The sequence below is a fragment of the Alosa pseudoharengus genome, unplaced genomic scaffold (genome assembly GCF_046254945.1).
Source record: "Alosa pseudoharengus isolate Yale_2024_CS ecotype anadromous, Long Island Sound unplaced genomic scaffold, YU_APseudo_1.1 YU_APseudo_1.1_scf_22, whole genome shotgun sequence".
Lineage (NCBI taxonomy): Eukaryota > Metazoa > Chordata > Actinopteri > Clupeiformes > Clupeidae > Alosa > Alosa pseudoharengus.
Window position 1 is genome coordinate 43,225 of NW_027468680.1, and position 24,726 is coordinate 67,950.

The 24,726-nt window shown below is 42.5% G+C and overlaps 1 protein-coding gene across 1 annotated transcript in view; it reads right to left on the reverse strand.

Annotated features, from left to right (window-relative positions):
• Positions 1-1,459: 1,459 nt before the first annotated feature.
• myo10 (myosin X) overlaps positions 1,460-24,726 on the reverse strand; it is a 153,230-nt gene continuing 129,963 nt past the window's right edge. The window contains exons 35-41 of the mRNA XM_076300163.1: positions 19,306-19,594; positions 18,562-18,775; positions 18,124-18,260; positions 16,878-16,998; positions 7,031-7,465; positions 4,765-4,956; positions 1,460-2,070 (exon numbers count right to left, since the gene is read on the reverse strand). Of these exons, the coding sequence (XP_076156278.1) occupies positions 1,969-2,070; positions 4,765-4,956; positions 7,031-7,465; positions 16,878-16,998; positions 18,124-18,260; positions 18,562-18,775; positions 19,306-19,594 (1,490 nt within the window). The 3' untranslated portion in view covers positions 1,460-1,968. The remainder of the gene's footprint in view (positions 2,071-4,764; positions 4,957-7,030; positions 7,466-16,877; positions 16,999-18,123; positions 18,261-18,561; positions 18,776-19,305; positions 19,595-24,726) is intronic.

Below are 24,726 nucleotides of genomic sequence, written 5' to 3' on the forward strand. Positions count from 1 at the left end.
GGGGGATCAGTATGTAGGGGGCTAGGGATCAGTAGGGGGGATCAGTAAGTAGGAGCTAGGGATCAGTAGGGGGGATCAGTAAGTAGGGGGCTAGGGATCAGTATGGAGCTGTAAGTAGGGGGCTAGGGATCAGTAGGGGCGATCAGTATGTAGGGGGCTAGGGATCAGTAGGGGGGATCAGTAAGTAGGGGGCTAGGGATCAGTATGTATGGGGGCTAGGGATCAGTAAGTAGGGGGCTAGGGATCAGTAGGGGGCTAGGGATCAGTAAGTAGGGGGCTAGGGATCAGTATGTAGGGGGCTAGGGATCAGTAAGTAGGGGGCTAGGGATCAGTAGGGGGGATCAGTATGTAGGGGGCTAGGGATCAGTAGGGGGGGATCAGTAAGTAGGGGGCTAGGGATCAGTAAGTAGGGGGCCAGGGATCAGTATATATGGGGGATAGGGATCAGTAAGTAGGGGGCTAGGGATCAGTATGTAGGGGGGCTAGGGATCAGTAGGGGGGATCAGTAAGTAGGGGGCTAGGGATCAGTATGTATGGGGGATAGGGATCAGTAAGTAGGGGGCTAGGGATCAGTATGTAGGGGGGCTAGGGATCAGTAGGTGGGATCAGTAAGTAGGGGGCTAGGGATCAGTATGTAGGGGGGCTAGGGATCAGTAGGGGGGATCAGTAAGTAGGGGGCTAGGGATCAGTAAGTAGGGGGGCTAGGGATCAGTAGGGGGGATCAGTAAGTAGGGGGCTAGGGATCAGTATGTAGGGGGGCTAGGGATCAGTAGGGGGGGTCAGTATGTAGGGGGCTAGGGATCAGTAGGGGGGGATCAGTAAGTAGGGGGCTAGGGATCAGTATGTAGGGGGGCTAGGGATCAGTAGGGGGGATCAGTATGGAGCTGTAAGTGGGGTGGCTAGGGATTGTCATTTTCAGTTAAAGGATAATTCTGGTGTGATATTGACCTAAAGTGTGTTGAAACATGATGCCGAGTGTGAACGTATGTCTCATAGCCCACCTCGGCTTGTCCCCTGCACTCCAAAATCTGGCGCTAGTTAGCCGATGCTACCAACAGCTTTTTCAATGGTGGTGCTTCGGCATCGGGCTAGCCATGCAAATAAATCACTGTTTTACACCATTTACGAGGCACAATGTATCTCCACACTTCATTGGTAGACTTCCGAGGGCCCTGACATTTAAAACGAGACATTGAAAACTTTGAAAAAGCACTGGTAGTTTACTTACAAGACGATTTATACAGACAGTATCTCCACAAAGTTTAGCGTTTGCAGCCATCTTGAATTTAGTCACGATAAGTCGAGCGACGAGTAAGAATGAACAGGTATGATAAGGGATCAGATTCCAAAAATAATTCAGTGGAAATGCATGGATTCCAGTTTCTTCCAGTAGCAGTCAGGGCCCTCGGAAGTCTACCAATGAAGTGTGGAGATACATTGAGCCTCGTAAATGGTGTAAAACAGTGATTTATTTGCATGGCTAGCCCGATGCCGAAGCACCACTATTGAAAAAGCTGTTGGTAGCATCGGCTAACTAGCGCCAGATTTTGGAGTGCAGGGGACAAGCCGAGATGGGCTATGAGACATACGTTCACACTCGGTATCATGTTTCAACACACTTTAGGTCAATATCACACCGGAATTCTCCTTTAAGGCGAGACACTACAGGTGAATAGTATAATTTAACTAGCATATATCACTATGAAACTTCTCCAGTTGATTACTTACATTAATATGAGAAAAAAATGTATTAGGATTGTCATTCTATGTATGAGTTTGAATGGTGTGTGTGTGTCTCTTTGGTCTTGGTCTCTGCCTGCAGAGATGCTCTTTGGTTAAGACTGTTTGCATAAAATCAAATTCAGCTACTGCTCCTACACACACACATACATACATTTAAAACACTCTCACACATGGTCTTGAACACAAAACACAAGCAAGTTTATCTGAAGGTTACATGGTGAATCTTCACCAATGGTTCCCTTGGTTACTGATTGACTGGCAGGTGCTGACGCGTCTCTTCACGATGAGACTGATGTATGTCTTCATGAGCCTCGCGATGTCCACCACCTAACACACACACACACACACACACACAGACACATACACGCACGCACACACACACACACACACAGATAAAAATGTGCACATTTTTATTACCTTTCTTTGGCCTTAATTGGGGTAAATAGAAAGATCCCATCTTTTCAAACTCATCCAACTTCTCCTGAGTGTTTATACCTGCTCACGACTTCTCCATCACATTTACCTTCAACACACACACACGCACACACACACACACACATAGACACATACTTTACCCCCTGACTGTACCGACCTGCTCTGTGTGGAACAGTAGGTGGCGCTAACACACATGTACGCACCTGCTCTGAACAGTAGGTGGCGCTAACACACATGTACGCACCTGATCTGTGTGGAACAGTAGGTGGCGCCAGAGCCATATAAGGGTGTTCAAAATTCGTTAAGGTCACGTGGTTCATGTAAACTTCAAAAAGTGATTGACAATGGATTAGAATGCATTAAATAGGCTACTGTTCAATGATAGACAGAGCCACGATTTTGGGTAATTGACAGTCAATAAATGCATTGATATACAATATTTATAACACAGTGTAATTATTGTGTAAACTGTGTAGTTATCCTACCATTACAACAATATTAAATTAAATTCCAGACCTTATATCGTAGCCTGCTATATAAGGCAACCTTTTCTTTCGCCCTTTAACGTATGTGTCACATAATATTAATTTCTGCTCTGTCACGCCCGGCTTTGCCGTGCTGGGTGTGCTCACTACACCATTTGAGATAATCTGTTTGGCGGTCTCTCTCCCCCCAGTCTGAAGGGGGAGCTGTCTGTTCAGGCCATCAAGTCTAGACAGCAGTTGATTGGCGGGACTGTTCAAAAACCATCTCCTGCCAGTAGTTCCGGCTCTGCCATGCTCTGCCATTCACAGCTCTGTTTGACTGGGCTTAGCTCTGGCCTCCATGCTGGCGGCAGCCTCATCCTTTTTGCATTACACATAGTCTACACTTTACTGACCTGCACTAAACTTTTGATTAGCTTTCTCTTGCTTCTCATTTACTGACTTGATACACTTGTTTATGTTAATTATGTTTTCATGGTATAAGTTAATACTTTAATAAATTATTTTGGATTTAACTTTACAAATGGTGTGGTCCCCCCTATATCATTGCTACTGTGAGCCAGGTGGCCATGACAGCCACTAAGACGGGAGATTCTTTAGAAAACGCAATTGCACCCACCCCATAAGTGTATCTAAATTATAGCTATATAAAAAAAATGACCTGGTACAGTGAATCAAAAAGCTGTAAACAGTGTTTTTGAGACTGCGTGTAACCTACAAAAGCAGGCTAAAGAGCTTGAGATTCAGACAGGTGAGCACCTGGGAATGGTGTGCATCGTGTCAGAAAATAGCAATTTGATCAGTGATCATGCATCATCAGCGCAAGCTTGGTTTGAAACTTTCAACTTTTAGTGTGCCCTGCTGTGTTAATATGATCGTGCTGATGCTAACAGCTGCAGCTCCCTCAAATCTCTCATGCATATTAGGCTAGCTTTTGCCAATGAAAATTAATGCAAAATAAAAAAAAATACAGTCCTGCTCCTAACTTAAGAAACGTTTACGTTACCAACAATGCAAGTACAAAGTTGGCTGTAAATATGCTTCGCCATATTTAAAGAACCAGCTAGCTTTGTGATAACAAAATCTTACCTTTTATGTGTTTAGTCCACTAACAGTTATCCACATATCAAACAATTAAATCCACAGTTATGGAGGAATTGTTTTGGGGAAGCAGTTGCACTTTATCCCACTTTTGCTGCCCTTTTTAAAATGAAACCACTTAAATCCATAGCCTAGATGAGCATTGCGCATAACGTTACAACTATGTTGACATGATGGTAAAGCTAAATGCCCAATACACGTCACGTCATAAAAGTTGTCTACAAACGCAAAAACTTAATGACAGCTCGTTCATGGTGTTGCCTAGTGCTGCCTAATTGAAATGGTATAGGCAAGGTTTATCTTATATTAGGTTATTATGTGTGCACATTTATTGGGCTTTAGCCTCTTTTAATTTATTTGATAAGGAACTGATAAAAACTGAGCAGCAGAAAAGCTGTCATAGTCGATACATAAATAGTTTATTATTATAATTAGGCTATTGATAGCCTACTATTACTTTACTACTATTACTATTATTACTGTCATTATTATTATTCGGATGAGGCAATAATGTAAATCTGAAATGTTGGCTACAAACAGTCTATACTGCTGTAACTGCACTGCTGCTATTATTAATTGTTAACTTCCGGGAACTATTTGAGGCTTCCATTAGCTGCCATTCTTGGAAAAAAATGGAACATTAGTGTCAATGGAGTTGTCGCAACTCTACCTTTATATGGCTCTAGGTGGCGCAAACACACATGTACGCACCTGCTCTGAACAGTAGGTGGCGCTAACACACATGTACACTGTACGCACCTGCTCTGAACAGTAGGTGGCGCTAACACACATGTACACTGTACGCACCTGCTCTGAACAGTAGGTGGCGCTAACACTGTACGCACCTGCTCTGAACAGTAGGTGGTGCTAACACACATGTACGCACCTGCTTTGAAAGGTAGGTGGCGCTAACACTGTACGCACCTGCTCTGAACAGTAGGTGGCGCTAACACTGTACGCACCTGCTCTGAACAGTAGGTGGCGCTAACACTGTACGCACCTGCTCTGTGAGGAACAGTAGGTGGCGCTCCTGAGTGCTGATGCAGAGCGTGTTGGGCTGTGGGGCTCCAAACGATAGGATGAGCTCATAGGACAGGACCTCCAGAGGCCACGCCTCCCCACGCTTGTACACACCCACATTCTCCTGACCAACAGCCAACCACAGATCCTCTGGATACACGCCATCAGCACACTGGAAACACCAACATTACACACACATTAACCACACTGTACACACACACACACATTAACCACACTGTACACACACACACACATTAACCACACTGTACACACACACACATTAACCACACTGTACACACACACACACACACATTAACCACACTGTACACACACACACACACACACACATTAACCACACTGTACACACACACTCCATCTGCACACTGGAAACACACACACACATTAACCACACTGTACACACACACACACACACACACACACATTAACCACACTGTACACACACACATTAACCACAGTGTACACACACACTCCATCTGCACACTGGAAACACACACACACTCACCAGATTAACCACACTGTACATACACACACACACACACATTAACCACACGGTACACACACACACACACATTACCACACTGTACAGACACACACACACACATTAACCACACTGTAAACATACACACACACACACAAACATTAACACACTGTACACTCACACACAGATTAACACACTGCACACGCACACACATGCTAACATGAATTTTAAAAAGTTTTTATTTAATAGTTTAAAAAGTATAAAAGTTTCAAAGTTGAAAAGATATAGCAACCCGATCTGTTTGAAGACCTACGTTACAAAGTTTGAATGAAGTTTGTAAGTTAAACTGTTCAAGAGAAATTGCGTCTAGAAAAAGTGGTAAGCGGAATAATAATAATAAGAAGTTGCCTAGGAAGAACAGTACAGTGCATTTTCATGCACTGTAATAAGAAGAAGAAGTTGCCTAGGAAGAACAGTACAGTGATTTTCATGCACTGTAATAATGATGATTCACGCCGATTTTAGGAGATAGGCCTGCACTTAACACAAATGGTTCGAAAATGTAATACCTCATCAGATGACATTTATTACAGTGCATGAAAATGCACTGTACTGTTCTTCCTAGGCAACTTCTTCTTATTATTATTCCGCTTACCACTTTTTCTAGATGCAATTTCTCTTGAACAGTTTAACTTAGAAACTTCATTCAAACTTTGTAACGTAGGTCTTCAAACAGATCGGGTTGCTATATCTTTTCAACTTTGAAACTTTTATACTTTTTAAACTATTAAAGAAAAACTTTTTACTTAACATTGCCGATTATGACATCATAATACGGCCATTAAGCAATTAGAATCCTATGGCAGGTGTTCAGGCCACCTGCAGCCTCAGGCTTTAAGCATACAATCTGGGTCAATTAAGACTACACATCCTATTCAACTGTTTCCTCTGCCCAAAACTGTTTCAAAATAAAAGTCCTCACTACAATAATCCACTGTTAAACAATGTAACCCATTAAACTACTGAACTTTTTACATTCAACTTTTAAACGGTCTACTTTTTATCATTAAACTATCTATCTATTAAACTAGCTGTCTATCAACAACTTTTAAACTATCTACATTCAACTTTTAAACAGTCTAACTTTTATTAAGCTATGCAACCACCATGTCTATCCTAGCATCACCGTAGTAACCATCTCTGTATTATCTGTTTTAACTATACATGATATTTTACATCACAACTTTAACATTTTCATGCACTGGTAATTCCTTGGAATTGCATTTCTAGTTTCATTTACTACCTTTTAATACCTTTTACAACCCCGCGGACACCCTGTTTGTGTGTGTGTGTGTGTACCTGCACGTTAAACAGGCCTAGGTTAGCATGCCCTTTGAGTGTGTGTGTGTGTGTGTGTGTGCGTGCGTGTGTGTGTACCTGCATGTTAAACAGGCCTAGGTTAGCATGCCCTTTGTGTGTGTGTGTGTGTACCTGCACGTTAAACAGGCCTAGGTTAGCATCCCCTTTGTGTGTGTGTGTGTGTGCATGCGTGTGTGTGTACCTACACATTAAACAGGCCTAGGTTAGCATGCCCTTTGTGTGTGTGTGTGGCTGTGTGTGTGCGTGTGTGTGTGTGTGCGTGCGTGCGTGTGTGTGTGTGTACCTGAAGGTGTGTGTGTGTTCCTGCAGGTGTGTGTGTGTGTGCGTGCGTGTGTGTACCTGCAGGTGTGTGTGTGTGTGTGTGTACCTGCACATTAAACAGGCTGCAGCCGTATCCTTTCCACTCTCTGATGATGTTCATGTACTTCAGCATACTGTCCTGCTGACTCATGCCCTCCAGACGCGCCCACTTCTCCTGCACGTTTCCTCGCAATACACACACTTCCTGTTCAAGCCACGCCTCTTCCTGTGACTCTTCAGCTCTGGCCCTCCCCCTCAGGCTGCGCCTGAGAGTTCCTTCCAAGAAAGAGGAGCGCTTCCTGTGGGCGGAGTTAGAGCGGGAGAGAGACGTGCAGGCTTGCAGGCGACTGCGCAGGCGACTGACAGGAAACAGCTGCTCCAGGTCGGGCCAGGCATTCTGGGAGTTGTAGTCTCCCAGCAGGTACTGGATCCGCAGGGCTGCCAGAATCTGCAGAGTCTCCACTGGAGCAGGATAGCGTCCTTGTATAACCGCCTCATGGGCCTAAACAACCACACACACATACAAAGTATTAACACAACACACACACACACACACAGGCGTATTACAGTTTTTGCCCATTGCTTAAACATTTTTGCACAACTTCGGCTCATTGTGTCAAAACTTTACACACAAGCGCACAAGACACAACACTGGGAAATAAACCATTCACATCTATGTCGAATTGAAACTCTGCTATCAAAACCTAATAATCCTCAAGTTTTGTTACTTTGGGCTAAGCATGTGTATAGTGTTCAAGCAAGTTACACAAACACCAGGGACTGAAAACAGAATGATTTTCATTTCGTTTTGTTCTAAGCAAAAACATTTTTTTTTTATTCCTGTTCCAGTGTTCCAAGGCCTCCTCTAAATGGAACCGGTGAGAACGTTACAGAAGAACCCTAGCCCTAGGTTCATATCATTCCTCTAAATGGAACCGGAACGTTATGGAAGAATGGTTCATATCACACATACAAACACACACGCACATGCACACACACACACTCTAAATGTAACCGGTTAAAACATTATGGAAGAACGGTTAATATCATTCCTCTAAATGTAACCGGTGAGAACATTATGGAAGAATGGTTCATATCACACATACAAACACACACACTTCTACCGAGTCTGATAGTTGACTTGACGTCTGTGAAAGTGCTTGCTCAAACTGCTCAAACATGTGTCCTCAGTAGAGTTTAGATTCTCTGCCCGAGCCCGAACTTGACCCGACCCGACCCGCGGGCCGGGTCGGGCCGATATTTTCAGCCACTATCCTCGGGCTGGGCCGGGTCCTTGATCAAGCTTGCTTTTTTATCTTTCTAATCATTAGCCTACTTGGGTGGGGAGCTAAAGCTATGCCATAGTCAGACTCAGAAATATTTTATATTTATCAAAGTAGGCCTAAGTAACAAGTGTATACAAAGTTATACAAGTTAGGCTCAGAGTTACAAAATGTCAATTGTAATGTCATCTGCGCAACACGTGTCATGCGCAGCTTCTCCACTCGAACACATCACACCGGGCCTGCTGTGCTGTATTGTGTATCTTAAGTGCAACGTGAAGCTTGAAGATGTAAAGAAAAAAAATGAAAACAGGAGAAATAACTTCGAGGAAGTTTGGAGAAAAGTCGGAGGTATGCATTTGTCAGGTATGCTTTGTTGCGTGCATTAAGTGTGCACGATGTTCATCTATGACAGCAAAAATACTTTAAGATGAACATGAAGCAGGCTTGCCATGGCAGAAATAATGATAGCCAGCCTTCAATGTCCTCTTTTGTCCTCTCAATGTCCTCTAAACGGATTTCTGTAGCTCAAACAGCTCGGAATTGTAGTTGAGAACGTCAGTTCTAATGGCCCACGTATTTAAAAAATGTCGGGTTTAAATCGGCCTCGGGCTCATAATTACAGTTAACGCGTCGGGCCGGGTCGGGCTCGGGCACAATGTGCACGGGCTCGGGTAGGGTCGGGCTTGATGTTTTGGGCCCGATCTAAGCTCTAGTCCTCAGTAGGGTGAACAGTACCGGCATGTGTCCTCAGTTCCTCAGTAGGCTAAACAGTACCGGCATGGCCCATTGTTCTCAGCTCAAGCAGTTGTTCCCTCAAGTTCTTACTTCTGTGTTGCGGATGAGTAATACCAGTAGCCATATCCATAGGATAGAAATATATCTACACGGTGCGTGGAAAAGATAAAACATTTGCAAAGGAAAATGTTATGAAAGAACAGGCAGAGCTACTGAAAAGGCTGCCACTCGCGTAGGTGCCTGTGCACACAGGACAGACCCCTTTAATGTTGGAGATCATCCAGCCTCCTTTAATGTTGGAGATCATCCAGACCCCTTTAATGTTGGAGATCATCCAGACCCCTTTAATTTTGGAGATCATCCGGAGTCCTTTAATGTTGGAGATCATCCAGCCTCCTTTACAGGGTATCTGCACATTTTCCAAGTGCAAATTTAAAGACTTTTAAGACCTTTTCAAGACTTAAAACTGTTTTATGCAATAGTTTTTTTTCTACTATAGTAGAAACTTTTCTACTATTTTTTTTATTTTAACACCCACCCCATTTGGGATGTCTACAGAAGTTACCAAATATATTTTGGTGAAAGAAAATAATTATGTGTGAATTACCTTAACAGCTATTCAATGCCCAATTTTAGGGTCTGGACTGCTTGCTTTTGAAGCTGGCTGTACATATCTGGTTGTGCTACTGGCTGAGGCTGACTGTTCTTCACCTGTGTCTGTAGAAGCCTAGGCTACTTGCCAAACATGTGTTCTGGACTGGATTCCCTTATTTTTTCAAAGGTAGACTAAGCTATTTAAATATTCTAATAGGCCTACTAACTTAGACATCTATTGTCCCATATGCAGCACAGCAAATCAAAGGTAATACATTTTGCATACCAGTTGTATTTAAACCAACCAAAGCTTGACTGAAACATTGTAAACCATTGACTTGTTTTAAAAAAAATTATGGAAAAAGTTAAAAACCCTCCTCGCATGTTCCTGCTGAAAAACTGCTGGTTTTATCTCAATCACACACGTAATATGAACACACTTACAGATGCGTTTTTTTTTTTTATGTAGCCAGTCGCCGACATTCAAAAAAAATATGCGGTTATATTTCACAACTTTTGCGAAGTAGGCCTACTGGGAAAGGCTGGCAAGCAAGCTGCAGACCGATATTACAGGTAGGCTATTATAACTTAGACAGATCTTTACTTAGGCAAAGCCAGCAAAACACGCTGGAGAGATGCAAACAGATACACTTAATGTGTATTTCTTTTTCTGTCGGTCCATGGTTCCTTCATAAATTGTGCAGCAAATTATCAGATGAGTGACAAAAGCACCACGCATAATTTGACCAGCAGTCTTCGCGTCCATAGTTTGTGAAACGATGCTGCGTCCGACCAAAGATTCTAGAAGCCCAGCGCAACTCCAAAAAGGAGGACAAATGAGCGTCCGGCTTGAGGCTGCACTGAACAGGAGTTTTAAACTGTCCGGCCTAAGTCCGAACGTATGGCCACCCTATCGCTAACTGGCTTACCCAGCACTTTCTCCCGCTCACTCTACCGCTCGCGTAGGCTACCTAGGCCTACGTAGGCTATCTCTCAGGCCTCGGCTATACCACGAAAACTCTTACAATTTTCACACCTTTAACGACCCGTGAAAACATCTTCACTCGGCAACCACTACACTTCCTTCAGTAGCCAGTCACTTATACATTTCTGTTTAAAAAAATACACAAAACCAGATGGAGACATTTCACTCGCTCTCTCACACTCGCTGGCGGTCCCATACACAAATTTAATACCTCCTTTTCAAAAATTCAAGACATTCCAGACAATTTAAGACTTTTCTAGGCCTTAAAAGCCTAAAGTTGTATTTAAGACTTTTTAAGACTTTTTAAGGACCCGCGGGAACCCTGCTTTAATGTTGGAGATCATCCAGACCCTTTAATGTTGGAGATCATCCGGAGTCCTTTAATGTTGGCAACAGCTAATAGGCCGGCATGTTACCCAAGGGCTGCGACCTGTACCTTAGCTAATGGCGATTATCTGTCTGATAACAGAATGGGTAGATGACATTAGCAAGTGGCCAGAGATTCATTAGCCCGACATATAAGGCTATCTGGTTTACAAGCCCAGCATGTATACATGCAAAAAAGTAGTACAAGTAAGCATTTTTCTTGATGTTTCCTTGACATTTCAGTCAATTCACACACACATACAATTCAATGGGATGGAAAGCTTTCTGACTCCGACATCAACACCTTTTCTGTGATGTGGATCGTGAAGGGGTCTATATATAACTATATAAATATATATATACAGTGGGCATCGCTTTCAAATGGCCACTTCAGTCGCGCATTACGAGGCGTGAAGCTGCGTGAAGCTTTAGTACCACTTTCAGCCACTGTGCGTCGCTCTGCCTGCTGCCCATTCTGAAAAAGCTCGATTTACCTCGATTTAGGCTACTTGGGTATGGCTTAAGGCTTGACTACACGGTGGTAACGGAAATCGAAATTTGCTGTCTACATTATTGTCAGTGTTGGGTTAACATAACTACGCAAATCAAAACAGTGGTGTGATAATTGAGCCAGTAGAGAAATAACTGTTCAGAATTAATCTGTAGCCTTAGGTATAGGCTTCTGCAACGTTTTTAACAGACTACTATAGAGGCTTAGACAACTAGACCCACGTTTTGGTTTCGTAAATTAATTTGCCCTACTTCTTGACTGCAATGTAGTCAATTGACTGCTTGACATGTCATTTTAATTTTTCTGTACAATAAACAAATACATCTGCTTTATGCCGCAGAATTACATTCATATTTGGAACTTACATAGTCCAATGCATCGTTTCACTACGTTAGTGTTTCCCAAAACCATAGCAACGAACGTTCGCAACCACTATCGTAAAGTTGTGTAGTTACAACTACACCTCTCGACCTGTGGTAGAATGCTAGAAGCATAGTTCCAGGGATCTTCATGTCAAAGACGTCACTGACGCCAGTTATTTGTTTGCAAATTAATAATTATAAATATATTTAGGTTTCTAATTGATATTTACACTTCTAACCACCATACATCCATATTTTAAAATGCCCAAGGCAGAAAATACAAAAGTCAATTTGCAGCCATTTGCACGTAAGTAAAAGTCACACACCTGCAGATAATAATAAGGTGGTGCGCACTTTTTGACGAGTCAGCTGATAATATGTAGCCTTTGATTTTCATGGAGGGGGGGGGGGGGTCCTTGTTAGTTTACGCAAACCAAGCCAAGAAGGCTGATTCTGATTTTGATAATATGATCTGCACAAAAGATAAACTTAGGTAAACAACAATGTCAATATTGTTGTCAACGTCTTAACCCAGATTCGAACTCTTGGACAGGGGACTGGTAACTGCTGTGCAACGGCGGCTGTCATCTGCCGGCCTTAACGCAATGCGCCACAGAAGTATGTGCAGCTGCCCGTTCACGTGCTACTAAACGTCATTAACCACCTTAGTCCAGACTACTGAAGTTTGGAAACGATCATGGTCCAAACTTACAGTACTATGTAAGTACGACAGTTTTGGGAAACAGTCGTAACTTACATGTTGGTTAGTTGAATGATGCATCCTGTTAGTAAAAAGCTAACCTCCGTAGTTGTACGGGAAACGCACCCCAGATCAGCTTGTAGGCCATTAGCAATCTGTTTATTTTATTTTATGAAGCCTACACATCACATGCCACATTCTCACTTTCAATAGACAGATGCAATAGCCATTGGTCAAGTATTGAGTATAAAGCAATTAAGATAGTATGAAGTACTTTTTGTATAGGGTACTATCATAAAAATTCGTTAAAACGAATGGCATTTTGCAACTTGACAAAACACTGGATTAAATATCGTAGGCACAGGAGAAAACTTGTACATCCATTGGCCCGTGGGGAGATCACATGCCATCTGCCTCTCCCTTCAGTGCTATGACTCGTTCGGCTGTGAGCTTGTTTCGCCAAAAAAAAAAACTATTGCAGATATCAATGCGTCTTTGTTCATGGGTTTGGCCTCACAGCAGAGGCTTAGACAACTATGACCCACGTTTTGGTTTCCTAATTTGCACTACTTCTTGACTGCAATGTAGTCAATTGACTGCTTGACAGGTTATTTTTATTTTTCTGTACAATACACAAATACATCGGCTTTATGCCGCAGAATTACGCACTTGGCCAGCCTATAGAACGGGCACATTTTGGAGAGAACGCATGCAAGAATCTGTAGGCTGTGGCTGGTTCCCAGCAAACAATGTTTAATGCATTAACTCAAGACGTCAAACATTTTCTAAACATTACAAACAGAAAGGATGCAGCAGGCAGCAAATGTAGAAGAGTAATTTCCAGTGGAAGAACAAAATGCTGAATGAAGCCCAAAGATATGAAGGCATATCTGGCAAGTTGTTATTTTTTGAAGACGTAAATGTTGGGCTATAGGCCTAGTTTGCAAGAAGGGGACATAAAGCGTGAGCATGCCACACTATCCACAGCTGTGGTAGCGGGGGTAGGAGGATTACTGTTAGCGCAGGATTTATATAAAATTCTTCAACAGAAGGCCTGCCTCGAATGCAGGCTTGTGGTTTGCGCAACCTACAGTAAGTAGGTCTAGTGAGTTAGGAGTCCTCTAGACTTCTTTTCAGCTGTCTCAGAGGTGGAAAGTTGCGTTCGTTGGGGGCAGGGACGGATTAACAAGTCATAGACCCATGGGAACAAATGTCTGATGGCCCCCCCCTGCCCCCCAGCCAACGTGAATCGGGCGGTCAGTTAATAGGCCTATCGTGAAGATTTGTATTGCCATTTAAGGCACGAGCGCATCTGTGAGGCCAAGTAGCACATTTAATTAAACTGCTTATAGGCTATGCCGAAATAGTTCCAACATTTTGAATATCAGTGTCAGGTGAATTAGGAAATGCCTTATGGCTGAAAGCTGCTTGGGATCCCCCCTGTCAAGCAATAACCATACAAAAAGTTAAAAACAGATGACATGATGCGCATCACTGACTGCGCAAATAATATAGCCTAGATATTCCAATATATTCGAATACATGTGTTTATTTTAGAGGGGATATTCGAACGTCATTTTTGAGCAATTTTGACAGCCCACTGTAGGCTACGCCAATCGTCTATTAACACCTTCCACCTAACCCCGGTGAGTGGGGGTCGCTATAATGCGTGTGAAATAGCACCATTGAGTAGCCTATGCGAAATAGCCTTAAAATCGTTCCGGTGTTGTGTGCCTTCTGGTTTCTCCACCTACTGGTTTCCTTGCGCGTGCATGCGCTGCAGCAGTTGTCAGACATTCACAAACAAGTTGTTTAAGGTGGTTTGAAGTCGCTTTTCATACGCCATGAGCGCTCGGCTACATTACAGCCACTCAGACAAAAGACATGTAAAAAATATATGTTTTGAAAACTAGCATTAAACTGGATTCGATCCCGCAAAAGCAACACACGCGTGACTCTCTCCATCCTGATTCCCTACTCTTTGAGCCAACTAATATGTTACGCGAATCAATTAACTATTGTAGGCTACCATTAATTAATAACGTAGGCAACACCCAGGTAACATGTTGTCCAGGCTATCTGAAACAAGGGGTTGCCTCTCATCTACAACAACTGGTTACCTTGGGCTGCTACAGTCGTCAGTGCACAGTAGGCCTATGCTAGCTACTCTTTGTGGTTGATCAACTTAAAATAAAAGATGTATTTGGTGATGACGTTATTGTAGGCCTAGTAGACCTAAATTCTGAGAAATTAAATGGTACGAGAAACGATCTACATAGCGCACTAGACCGCGATGTCTTCAAGGGTTGAATGAAGGGAGTTTGCAAAAAATAGTGTATTTTTCAAGTCAATAAACATTCTGAATTTTCGAATGTCTTTGTCAGGGAACATCTGACTTTTAAAAACCATAGGTGGTAGTCGCTCAGACAAGGAGTTATAAGATAAAGGCAATACCATTTGTGTCACCTAATGCAGTTCAGTGAATTAGCAAGATACCATCAGAAGGCAACAATCATAAAGCACAGTGCGCGCGCGCTCTCTCCCCTGCGCATAAAGCTGTCTGCGTGTTGTAGGCTAGATTTGCGTGAGTTCTTTCTATCTGCTTTACTTTTGTGAGTTGCGACCACCTAGGCTAAGTTATAGACGTTGTATGAGGTACCAGTGTTTAGCTGTGTCCCAAAACAATACTTTTTGTCAGACTACTTTTAAAATGATATTCAGGGCTATATACATTTTAAACATTCAGGGCTGAAGACCCGACAAAGCCTTGCGTTAATTCTTCAGGTGGGAAGTGTCAGGAATTTTCATACGAGAGACGCTCTCATTGGTGGTTAGTATATGAAGTAGGGAATTGACAGCAACATATCCAATCACATTATGAGAGATGCTGAATTTAACATAAACTGCAATGTTTGATTTTAAATTAATCTAAATTTAGCCGGGACTGTAAGCTGGCACACGTTGGTGCTCGATGTTTTCAGTGGGTGCCCGAGAGACGGAGCACCCACGGTATCGGTGCCTATGACAAGCGTATCTCGCGGTTGCATCCATTACAAACAAACATGCAATGTGAACGTCTGGGATTAGGGAGAGCACTAAATGCTCTTCTGAATAAGCACGAAGTCAAGCCTTTAAATGAAAAACACTCTTTAATAATCAAAAAAATAAACAGCGGGGGGAAATTAAAATACGTGAGAAACACGGAAAAAGTTGGCATGCATTGTTTCGGTCCCCGTGCACAGGGATTATTTGTCATATTATTAATCACATATGATTATTTGTGAAATTGTGCAAACAGGCGCTACACATTTGAAAAGGAAGGACTGGTAGCATACAAGCTCATGGGAAAGATTGATTTAAGAACGTTATCACAGTGTGTGGCTGTGGCGCAAAGCAGCACGGGCGGAAGACAGCGACAATTGGCAGGGAAGGGTCATGTCATTTTTAACAATTCTGTCGGAGGGTCATTGAACAATTTCTAGCAGGCAAGGGAGGGTCATGCAACTTTTGACTGAAGCACTCAAAATTCCTCCGGTGGCCCCTTCAATAAATAACGAACAGTCCCTAGATTGCTGCTGGGCTATTTGTCTTGGTTCATGTCTGTTAACAACTCATTGCCGTCAAACGGGTAGCCTATCTCGCGGTTGCATCCATTACAAACAAACATGCAATGTGAACGTCTGGGATTGGGAAGAGCACTAAATGCTCTACTGAATAAGCACGAAGTCAAACCTTTAAATGAAAAACACTCTTTAATAATCAAAATAATAAACCGCTAATGAAGTAAACTTGTGACCATCAAAAATAATTTATCGCCTGTAACTCCGTGATAACAGGACGTAACAGGAAGGCATTTGGCTGAGCAACGGAGGTTAATATGCTCTATATTTTGTCCTAATGATGTCTATCATCGTTGCACTCGGAGAAAACCAGAATGTTTAATTTGTCCTGCGTTTCTTCTACGGCTGCAAACGGGATTCACTCGCAGTTAACCAAATATTTCTTTAGTAGGGCAGGGCAGGCATATTTCTGGCTATTAAATTATTTCTAAACCAGTCTGCTAAAGTCTGTAGTGAAGTCTGTGTAGGGTTTTCCAGGCTCCATTTCTTTTTACGAGACACCCTGCTCACTTGAGCCATCTACCGGTTGTTTGGGTTGTTGCAGCGTCTCACTGGGAAAATACAAATTAAAGTCACGTGATACCGCGTGATCCCACGTGCGGACCGCGAGTGAAGCTGGCCAAGTCGAACCACTGCCCACTGTATATATATATATAGAGAGAAAGAAATACAGAGTACACTCACACTTCCTTGAAAACTGCAGTGTTTCTGTGTACGTCATGTGTATGATATGTGTGTAATGTGAGTGTGCTTACTTGTTCAAACATGAAGGCAAACTCCATGCTGGTGGGATGCACGCTGTGTGTGTCTAAGTGGCAGTAGAGCTTGAAGTAGAGACGGCACTCTGTTTGCACAGCAGCGCTCTCTGCTGTCAGCCTGCAACCATCATTAAAAACATGGTGAATAAAACATCATTAAACACATGGTGAATTAAACATAATTAAAAACATGGTGAATAAAACATCATTAAACACATGGTGAACTAAACATCATTAAAAACATGGTGAATTAAATATCATTAAAAACATGGTGAATTAAACATCATTAAAAACATGGTGAAGGTGAATTAAACATCATTAAAAGCATGGTGAACTAAACATCATTAAAAACATGGTGAAGGTGAATTAAACATCACCTATCCAGCTCCTCTCTCAAACATGGTGAATTAAACATCATTAAAAACATGGTGAATTAAACATCATTAAACACATGGTGAATTAAACATCATTAAAAACATGGTGAAGGTGAATTAAACATCATTAAAAACATGGTGAACTAAACATCATTAAAAACATGGTGAAGGTGAATTAAACATCACCTATCCAGCTCCTCTTTCAAACATGGTGAATTAAATATCATTAAAAACATGGTGAATTAAACATCACCTATCCAGCTCCTCTCTCAAACATGGTGAATTAAACATCATTAAAAACATGGTGAATTAAACATCACCTATCCAGCTCCTCTCTCAAACATGGTGAATTAAACATCATTAAAAACATGGTGATGCTGTGACATGTGCAACGCTTTTTGGGCACTTATCAGGCATCTATTTAAACTGGTTGCAAACCTACATTACTGGCAGAGATGTGTATGTCAGTCGAGGGGATCATGTGTCTGTAGGGGATCATGTGTCAGTCAAGGGGATCATGTGTCTGTAGGGGATCATGTGTCTGTAGGGGATCATGTGTCAGTCTAGGGGATCATGTGTCAGTCTAGGGGATCATGTGTCTGTAGGGGATCATGTGTCTGTAGGGGATCATGTGTCAGTCAAGGGGATCATGTGTCTGTAGGGGATCATGTGTCTGTAGGGGATCATGTGTCAGTCTACAGCCACACACAGACACACAGACACACACACACACACACACACACACACACACGCACACACACGCACGCACGCACGCACGCACGCACAGCATTTCTCTCATTTTCACACAGCCACACACACACACAGACACACACACAGGATTTCTCTCTCTTTCACACAGCCACACACACCTCTCAAACTTGGCCAGTACATCTGCGACGGCAGTCCTGCTGTCCAGTGCTCGTTCTGCTTGACCTCCGACCTCAAAGATCGAGAACACGTTTCTGCTGTCCTCCATCTGCAGGCCTCTCAAGAGCCGCTGCACCACCTACACACACACACACACACACACACATCAATACAGTATATCACATTTTATACACGTGTGTCTGTGTGTGTGTGTGTGTGTGTGTGTACCTCTCCTGCAGTGGTGTGTGAGTTGATGCTGATCTTGCAGACTCCTCCCCCGTGGCAGTGGATGTGTGTGTGTGTGTGTGTGTGTGTGTGTGTGTGTGTGTGTACCTCTCCTGCAGTGGTGTGTGAGTTGATGCTGATCTTGCAGACTCCTCCCCCGTGGCAGTGGATGTGTGTGTGTGTGTGTGTGTGTGTGTGTGTGTGTGTGTGTGTACCTCTCCTGCAGTGGTGTGTGAGTTGATGCTGATCTTGCAGACTCCTCCCCCGTGGCAGTGGATGTGTGTGTTCATGTCCTGGAGCCGCAGGATGGCGCTGAGCTCCTGCTGGGACGACACACACTCACGTGCGCGCCCACACACACGCCGCAGGGCCTCGTAGGAAAAGGCAGCCAAACGCGCCACCTCAGTGTCCTCAGGACACTCCCTCGCTCTGACCGACCCATAGACGAGAGGGACAGATGGGAGACAGGTGAGGGACACACACACACACTAGAGAAGACACAAACACATTGTCTCTCTCTCACACACACAACACACACACACACACTAGAGAAGACACACACATTGTCTCTCTCTCACACACACAACACACACACACACTAGAGAAGACACACACATTGTCTCTCTCTCTCACACACACACACAGACACAACACACACACACTAGAGAAGACACACACATTGTCTCTCTCTCACACACACACACAACACACACACTATCAGCATACACATATACACACACACACACACACATATACACACACACACACACACATATACACACACACACACAACACACACACACACACTAGAGAAGACACACACGCTGTCTCTCTCTCACACACACACACACACAACACACACACAATCAGCATACACATATATACACACACACACACACACACACACATATACACACACACACACACATATATACACACACACACACTGTCTGGCTCACCTCTTAAGATGGAACTTGAGGTGTGTGAGAAGGGAGCGGGAGGCGGGGCTAAAGTTGCAGCAGACGCAGGCCATGATTCGCCAGTTGCTTAATGGGGCGGCGTCTCCACTAGTCTGCTTGAGCAGCTGGCAGACAAGCTCCTCCCTGAGTGGGCGGAGCTCCCAGGCGGTCTGCAGCAGCCCCTGAATGGCTGGCACAGGATTGGCCACGCCCTCCAGCTGCAGCAGCGAATCAAACATCTTCAGAGCTTCAGAGTGAAGCGAGCCCCGCCTATGACCACGCCTCTCCACTATAAAAACATACGTCACACACACACATGCACACATGTGCACGCGCACACACACACACACACACACACACACACACACATGCACACACACATGCACGCGCACACACACACACACATGCACACACACACACACATATGCACACACACACACACATATGCACGCACACACCCACACACACACACACAAATTCAGATTAATGTATTGCAGGGATTCCCAAACTGTGGTACGCGTACCCCCGGTGGTACGCGAGCTGCTTCTAGGGGGTACGCGAGATGAAAAGGGCTATGGCGGACAGGTATAAAATGAAAATTTTAAATGTTTTGTAATTAATTCATGAATAAATAGGCTACATTATTTCGAATTAGGTCATAATGATATGGAAACATGAAATTAAAGGATATAATTTCTAAACTCTGTATGTGTTCATCAAAAAAAGGGCAGCTTATTAAACATGACGCCTGGAATAGAATGCGTTACTTTTCAATGCGTTGGATGGTCCGTGGGGGAAAGTTTCGCGGATATAACAGGTTTTTGAAAACAACAAAAACAGAAAGGAGGGAAGGAGCAAAGCTAGGAGTTATTTCAGATGGGCAAGAAAGGTAACATACATTTAACAAACTAAAGGTAGCCTAAGTTTAGCCATAGGCTGTAGGCTATAGCCTAATGTTGTCCAAACGAATACATCCTTGTCATGCGTTGTTGTAGGCCTATTATAAGATATTGTATGTGGATGTAGTTAGGCTATATGCGGGGGGGGGGGTTATAGAATGCGTTACGTTTTTATGTGTTTATGTGTCGGATGGTGGGGGTACGCGAGCCGAGTCGGAATGTAGGCGGTGGTACGCGGGGGGAAAAGTTTGGGAACCGCTGATGTATTGTATCACAACATGTGTGTTATATATATGTATTGTGACCCATGTATCGTGACTAGGGTTGGGTATCGTTTGGGTTTTATCCGATAGCGAAATCGATCAAAACGATGCCGGTGCCGAAACGGTGCCCGAACCGGTACTTTGTTTTTATATTAAAATGGTCTAAAGCATGAATTACTTTTTTTATTGATAAGACAAATTTGAACATAACATTGAACTGTTATATTCAATTTATTATCAATATCTCATTGCGTATAATAGCCTACATTTAAATGTTGAAACAGCTTGCCATGGATGCACACACAATGGCAAGCTCTGCTTTCAAGTTTACCCAGTGTAGGCGGTTTGCCAAAAGGTATGTTAAAAACCGCTTGCCATAGAACTGCCAGGTCATAGACAACGGCATTTGCAAGCAAGCTAATCTAACAGGGACTCTACTTTCCCTAGTTATTTCAGTGTGTTCCAAAATGCTTCAAGAAATGTCATGTCTTAACCCATAACACGCAATAGTTTTGAACATGTTAGGCTACATGTCGGGGTTGAAGTGTTTAGATTCCCAGCGCTAGTAAGCATTTAACAGCAACTATGGCTAAGCGCTAACACCAGTCAGCTGAGTTTAATTAGCGATAACGGAGATGGTTCCGTAGCCTCTTTGACAGCTCAGTGACATCAGGTATGTAATCTACATATTTATGTTTTTGCCAGCTAACATGATCTTCATATTCACTGTGATGCTATATGGGCCTCATGCACATGAAAGATTAATATAATGCCATTATGTTGTTTAGAACACACCGTGAAATAAAGTTTTCACCTTACAACTTTTCTAATAACATTTCAAATAAATGCCAGCTAGCGCATTAGCAAGGATATTGTGTAACGTATACTGTTGATGTTGTTTCATAGCCTTTTGCTTGTGTGTAGTTAGGCCCACTGCTAGATTTTGACAGGAGCTCGTGATATCGCTTTAAAGTAAGCTACGTGGCTGTCAAACACTGCCCACTCGCCTATGTGGTGCACCCTTCTGGTTTATACATTCAGTGTTTATGTTAGCTAACTGTATCTGGATGTGTTGCTATCAGAGCAAGACGTTAGAGATGGCTCATGACATGCAGTGATGCCTCGTATTAAAAAAAAAAAAAAAAAGATTTAAGCACCGAAATGAGGCACCGAAAACCACGTTGTTATTCGATGCAGTTACTACCATTTGCGTCGGCACCGGTGCAATATTAGAACCGTGTTTCGGTGCCCAACCCTAATCGTGACGCATATCGTATCGTGAGGTCCTTGCCAATACACAGCCCTAGTAGAGCCAACAGTGGTGGATGTGTGTGTGTGTGTATGTGTGTTTGTGTGTGTGTGTGTGTGTGTGTGTGTGTGTGCGTCTGTGTGTGTGTACACGTATGTGTATGTGTGTGTGTGTTTGTGTGTGTGTACACATTAGGGCTGTCAATCGATTAAAATTAAATTAATCACATATCGTAACACCCCCAATTATCACCACTTTTGTTCAGAAATTCTAAAACAACAATGTTTTTTAACACTTCAAAATAACATTTGCTAAATGAACCTTACATTTTTCAGTAGCCATAGGTGTGTAGTCAAGTCAAGTTTATTTATATAGCGCATTTCATACACAGAGGTCATTCAATGTGCTTTACATAAGCAAAACCAAACAAAAATAACAAATAAAAGCATAGAAAGGCAATATAGTCAAAGAATAGTTGAAAGGTAAATATCATAATAAAAAGAAAACATAAAACACAAGGTAAAATAATTTAAAAATAAAGAATAATTAGTAAGCAAAAAACAAAGGCAAAAGTAGTAAAAAAAAGTAATAAAAGACAAGGTAGAATAATTATCAAGGCAGATTCAGAATTTGTAACTCGGCACAGTTAGCAGAAAGCATCTGAGAACAGTTTGGTCTTAAGTCTAGATTTAAAACTGGCTACAGTTGGGGCCTTTTTGATGTCATCCGAAAGTTGGTTCCACAGCTGAGCCGCATAGCAGCTAAAAGCTGCTTCACCATGTTCTAACAGTAGGTTTTACTAGCAGGTTTTTCACCTGGGACCTAAGAGGACGAGAAGGTGTGTACTGCTGAAGCATGTCTGACAGGTATTTAGGTCCTGCTCCATTTACTGATTTATAAACAAGCAATAGTGCTTTAAAGTCAATTCTGTGACTTACTGGAACCCAGTGCAAGGACTTAAGAATTGGAAAATCCTTGTTGCTTCATTTTGTATCACCTGAAGCTGTTTAATAGTCTTTTTAGGAAGGCCTGTGAACAATCCATTGCAGTAATCAACCCTGCTGGAGATAAATGCATGAATGAGTTTTTCTAAGTCATATTTTGACATCAGCCCTCTGAGTTTGGCAATATTTTTGAGGTGGTAAAAAGCTGATTTAGTTATCGCTTTCATGTGGCTGTTGAAATTTAGATCACTGTCAATTAATACACCAAGATTTTTAACTGTATCCTTTGCCTTCAACCCTTTTGTGTCAAGGAGAGTGGCAAACCTAAGTCTTTCTTGCTTTTTACCAAATATAATTACTTCAGTTTTTTCTTTGTTTAGCTGAAGAAAATTTGAGACATCCAGGTGTTGATTTGTTCTATACACTGACACATAGATTCAAGAGGACCATAGTCGTTTGGTGACAGAGCTAAGTAAATTTGTGTGTCATCTGCATAGCTATGATATGAAATCAAATTATTTTGGATGATTTGTCCAAGTGGGAGCATATAGAGGTTGAATAATAGTGGCCCCAAGATCGACCCCTGGGGAACACCACAGGTCAAGGACGTTGGTGTTGAGGTACAGACCCCGTTTACACGAGCATGTGTATTTTTATAAATGAAGACATTTCCCTACGTTTGAGCCCTTTATTTAGACGCAAACGGAGAATTCGCCCCGTAAAACGCTTATCCAAAAAAACTCCGGCCAAAGTGATTTTTTTGGAAAACTTTGTTTATGCGTTTGGTTGTAAACTGTGGTAAACAGAGTTTTGGGCAGCCAACGTCACAGTATGCGACAGAAGTACACCAAATGTGCGACCAATGTTTACATTTATATGTTCTCACGTGCGACTTTTCAGGGTTCTGATTGGTTAATGTGAGCTTGAGCTTATCGTTAGACTGCCACTGTGGTTTGGCGTGCTCATGACAGCATGTATGTACACGGGTTCGTGTAAACACATTTAAAAAAAAAAGGGTCTCGTGTAAATGCAGTTTTATTTGCAAACGTAGATGGCCAGATATTCGTTTAGGAAAATACCCTGCTTCGTGTAAACGTAGTCACAGTTTCCGATGGCAACAAAGAAGCTCCTTTCTTGTAGATATGATTTTAGCCAGCTGATAACTATGCCTGTAAATCCAACCCAGTGTTCTAGTTTATGTAGTAAAATATTGTGATCAACAGTGTCAAATGCTGCACTAAGGTCCAGTAGCACTAGGACTGATGTTTTACCTGAATCTGTGTTGAGGCATATGTCATTGGAAACTTTAATGAGAGCTGTTTCAGTGCTGTGATTTGCCCGAAAACCAGACTGAAAGTAATCAAAATACCCATTTGATTTTAGGAAGGTGGTTAATTGATTAAAGACTACTTTTTCAATAATTTTGCCAATAAAAGGTTGATTGGATATGGGCCTGTAATTGTTTAGCATGGAGGCATCCAGGTTATTCTTCTTGAGAAGTGGCTTAACAACAGCTGTTTTCAGTGACTTGGGAAAAGTGCCAGACAGCAGTGATACATTTACAATTTGAAGGACATCCGCCGCAATGAGGTGAAAAACAGTTTTGAAGAAATTGGTCTAAGACACATGTCGAAGAGCTGAGATTCTGTACCGTTTTTTCAAGTGTTTCGTAGTCTATCAAGCTGAACTCTGACATCAAGTTTAGTTTCCCTCTGTTTGTTGCTGGAAGTTCAGGTTGTTGAATTTGTAATTGAGCAGATATGTTGAGTCTGATTTTGTCAATTTTACCTTTAAAAAAAGATGAAAACTCATTGCATTTATTAGTTGAGAGAAGTTCAGGCGCTAATTGTGAGGGGTGGTTAGTTAACTTATCAACAGTTGAAAATAGAATACGAGTGTTATTTGAACTTCTATTGATAATGTTAGAAAAAAAGGACTGTCTTGCTTTGCATATTTCAGAGTTATATTTGCGGAGCATCTCTTTATGGATTTCATAGTGGATCTGAAGTTTGTATTTACGCCATTTTCTTTCAGTCTTCCTACACTCTCTTTTTAGAAGTTTAACT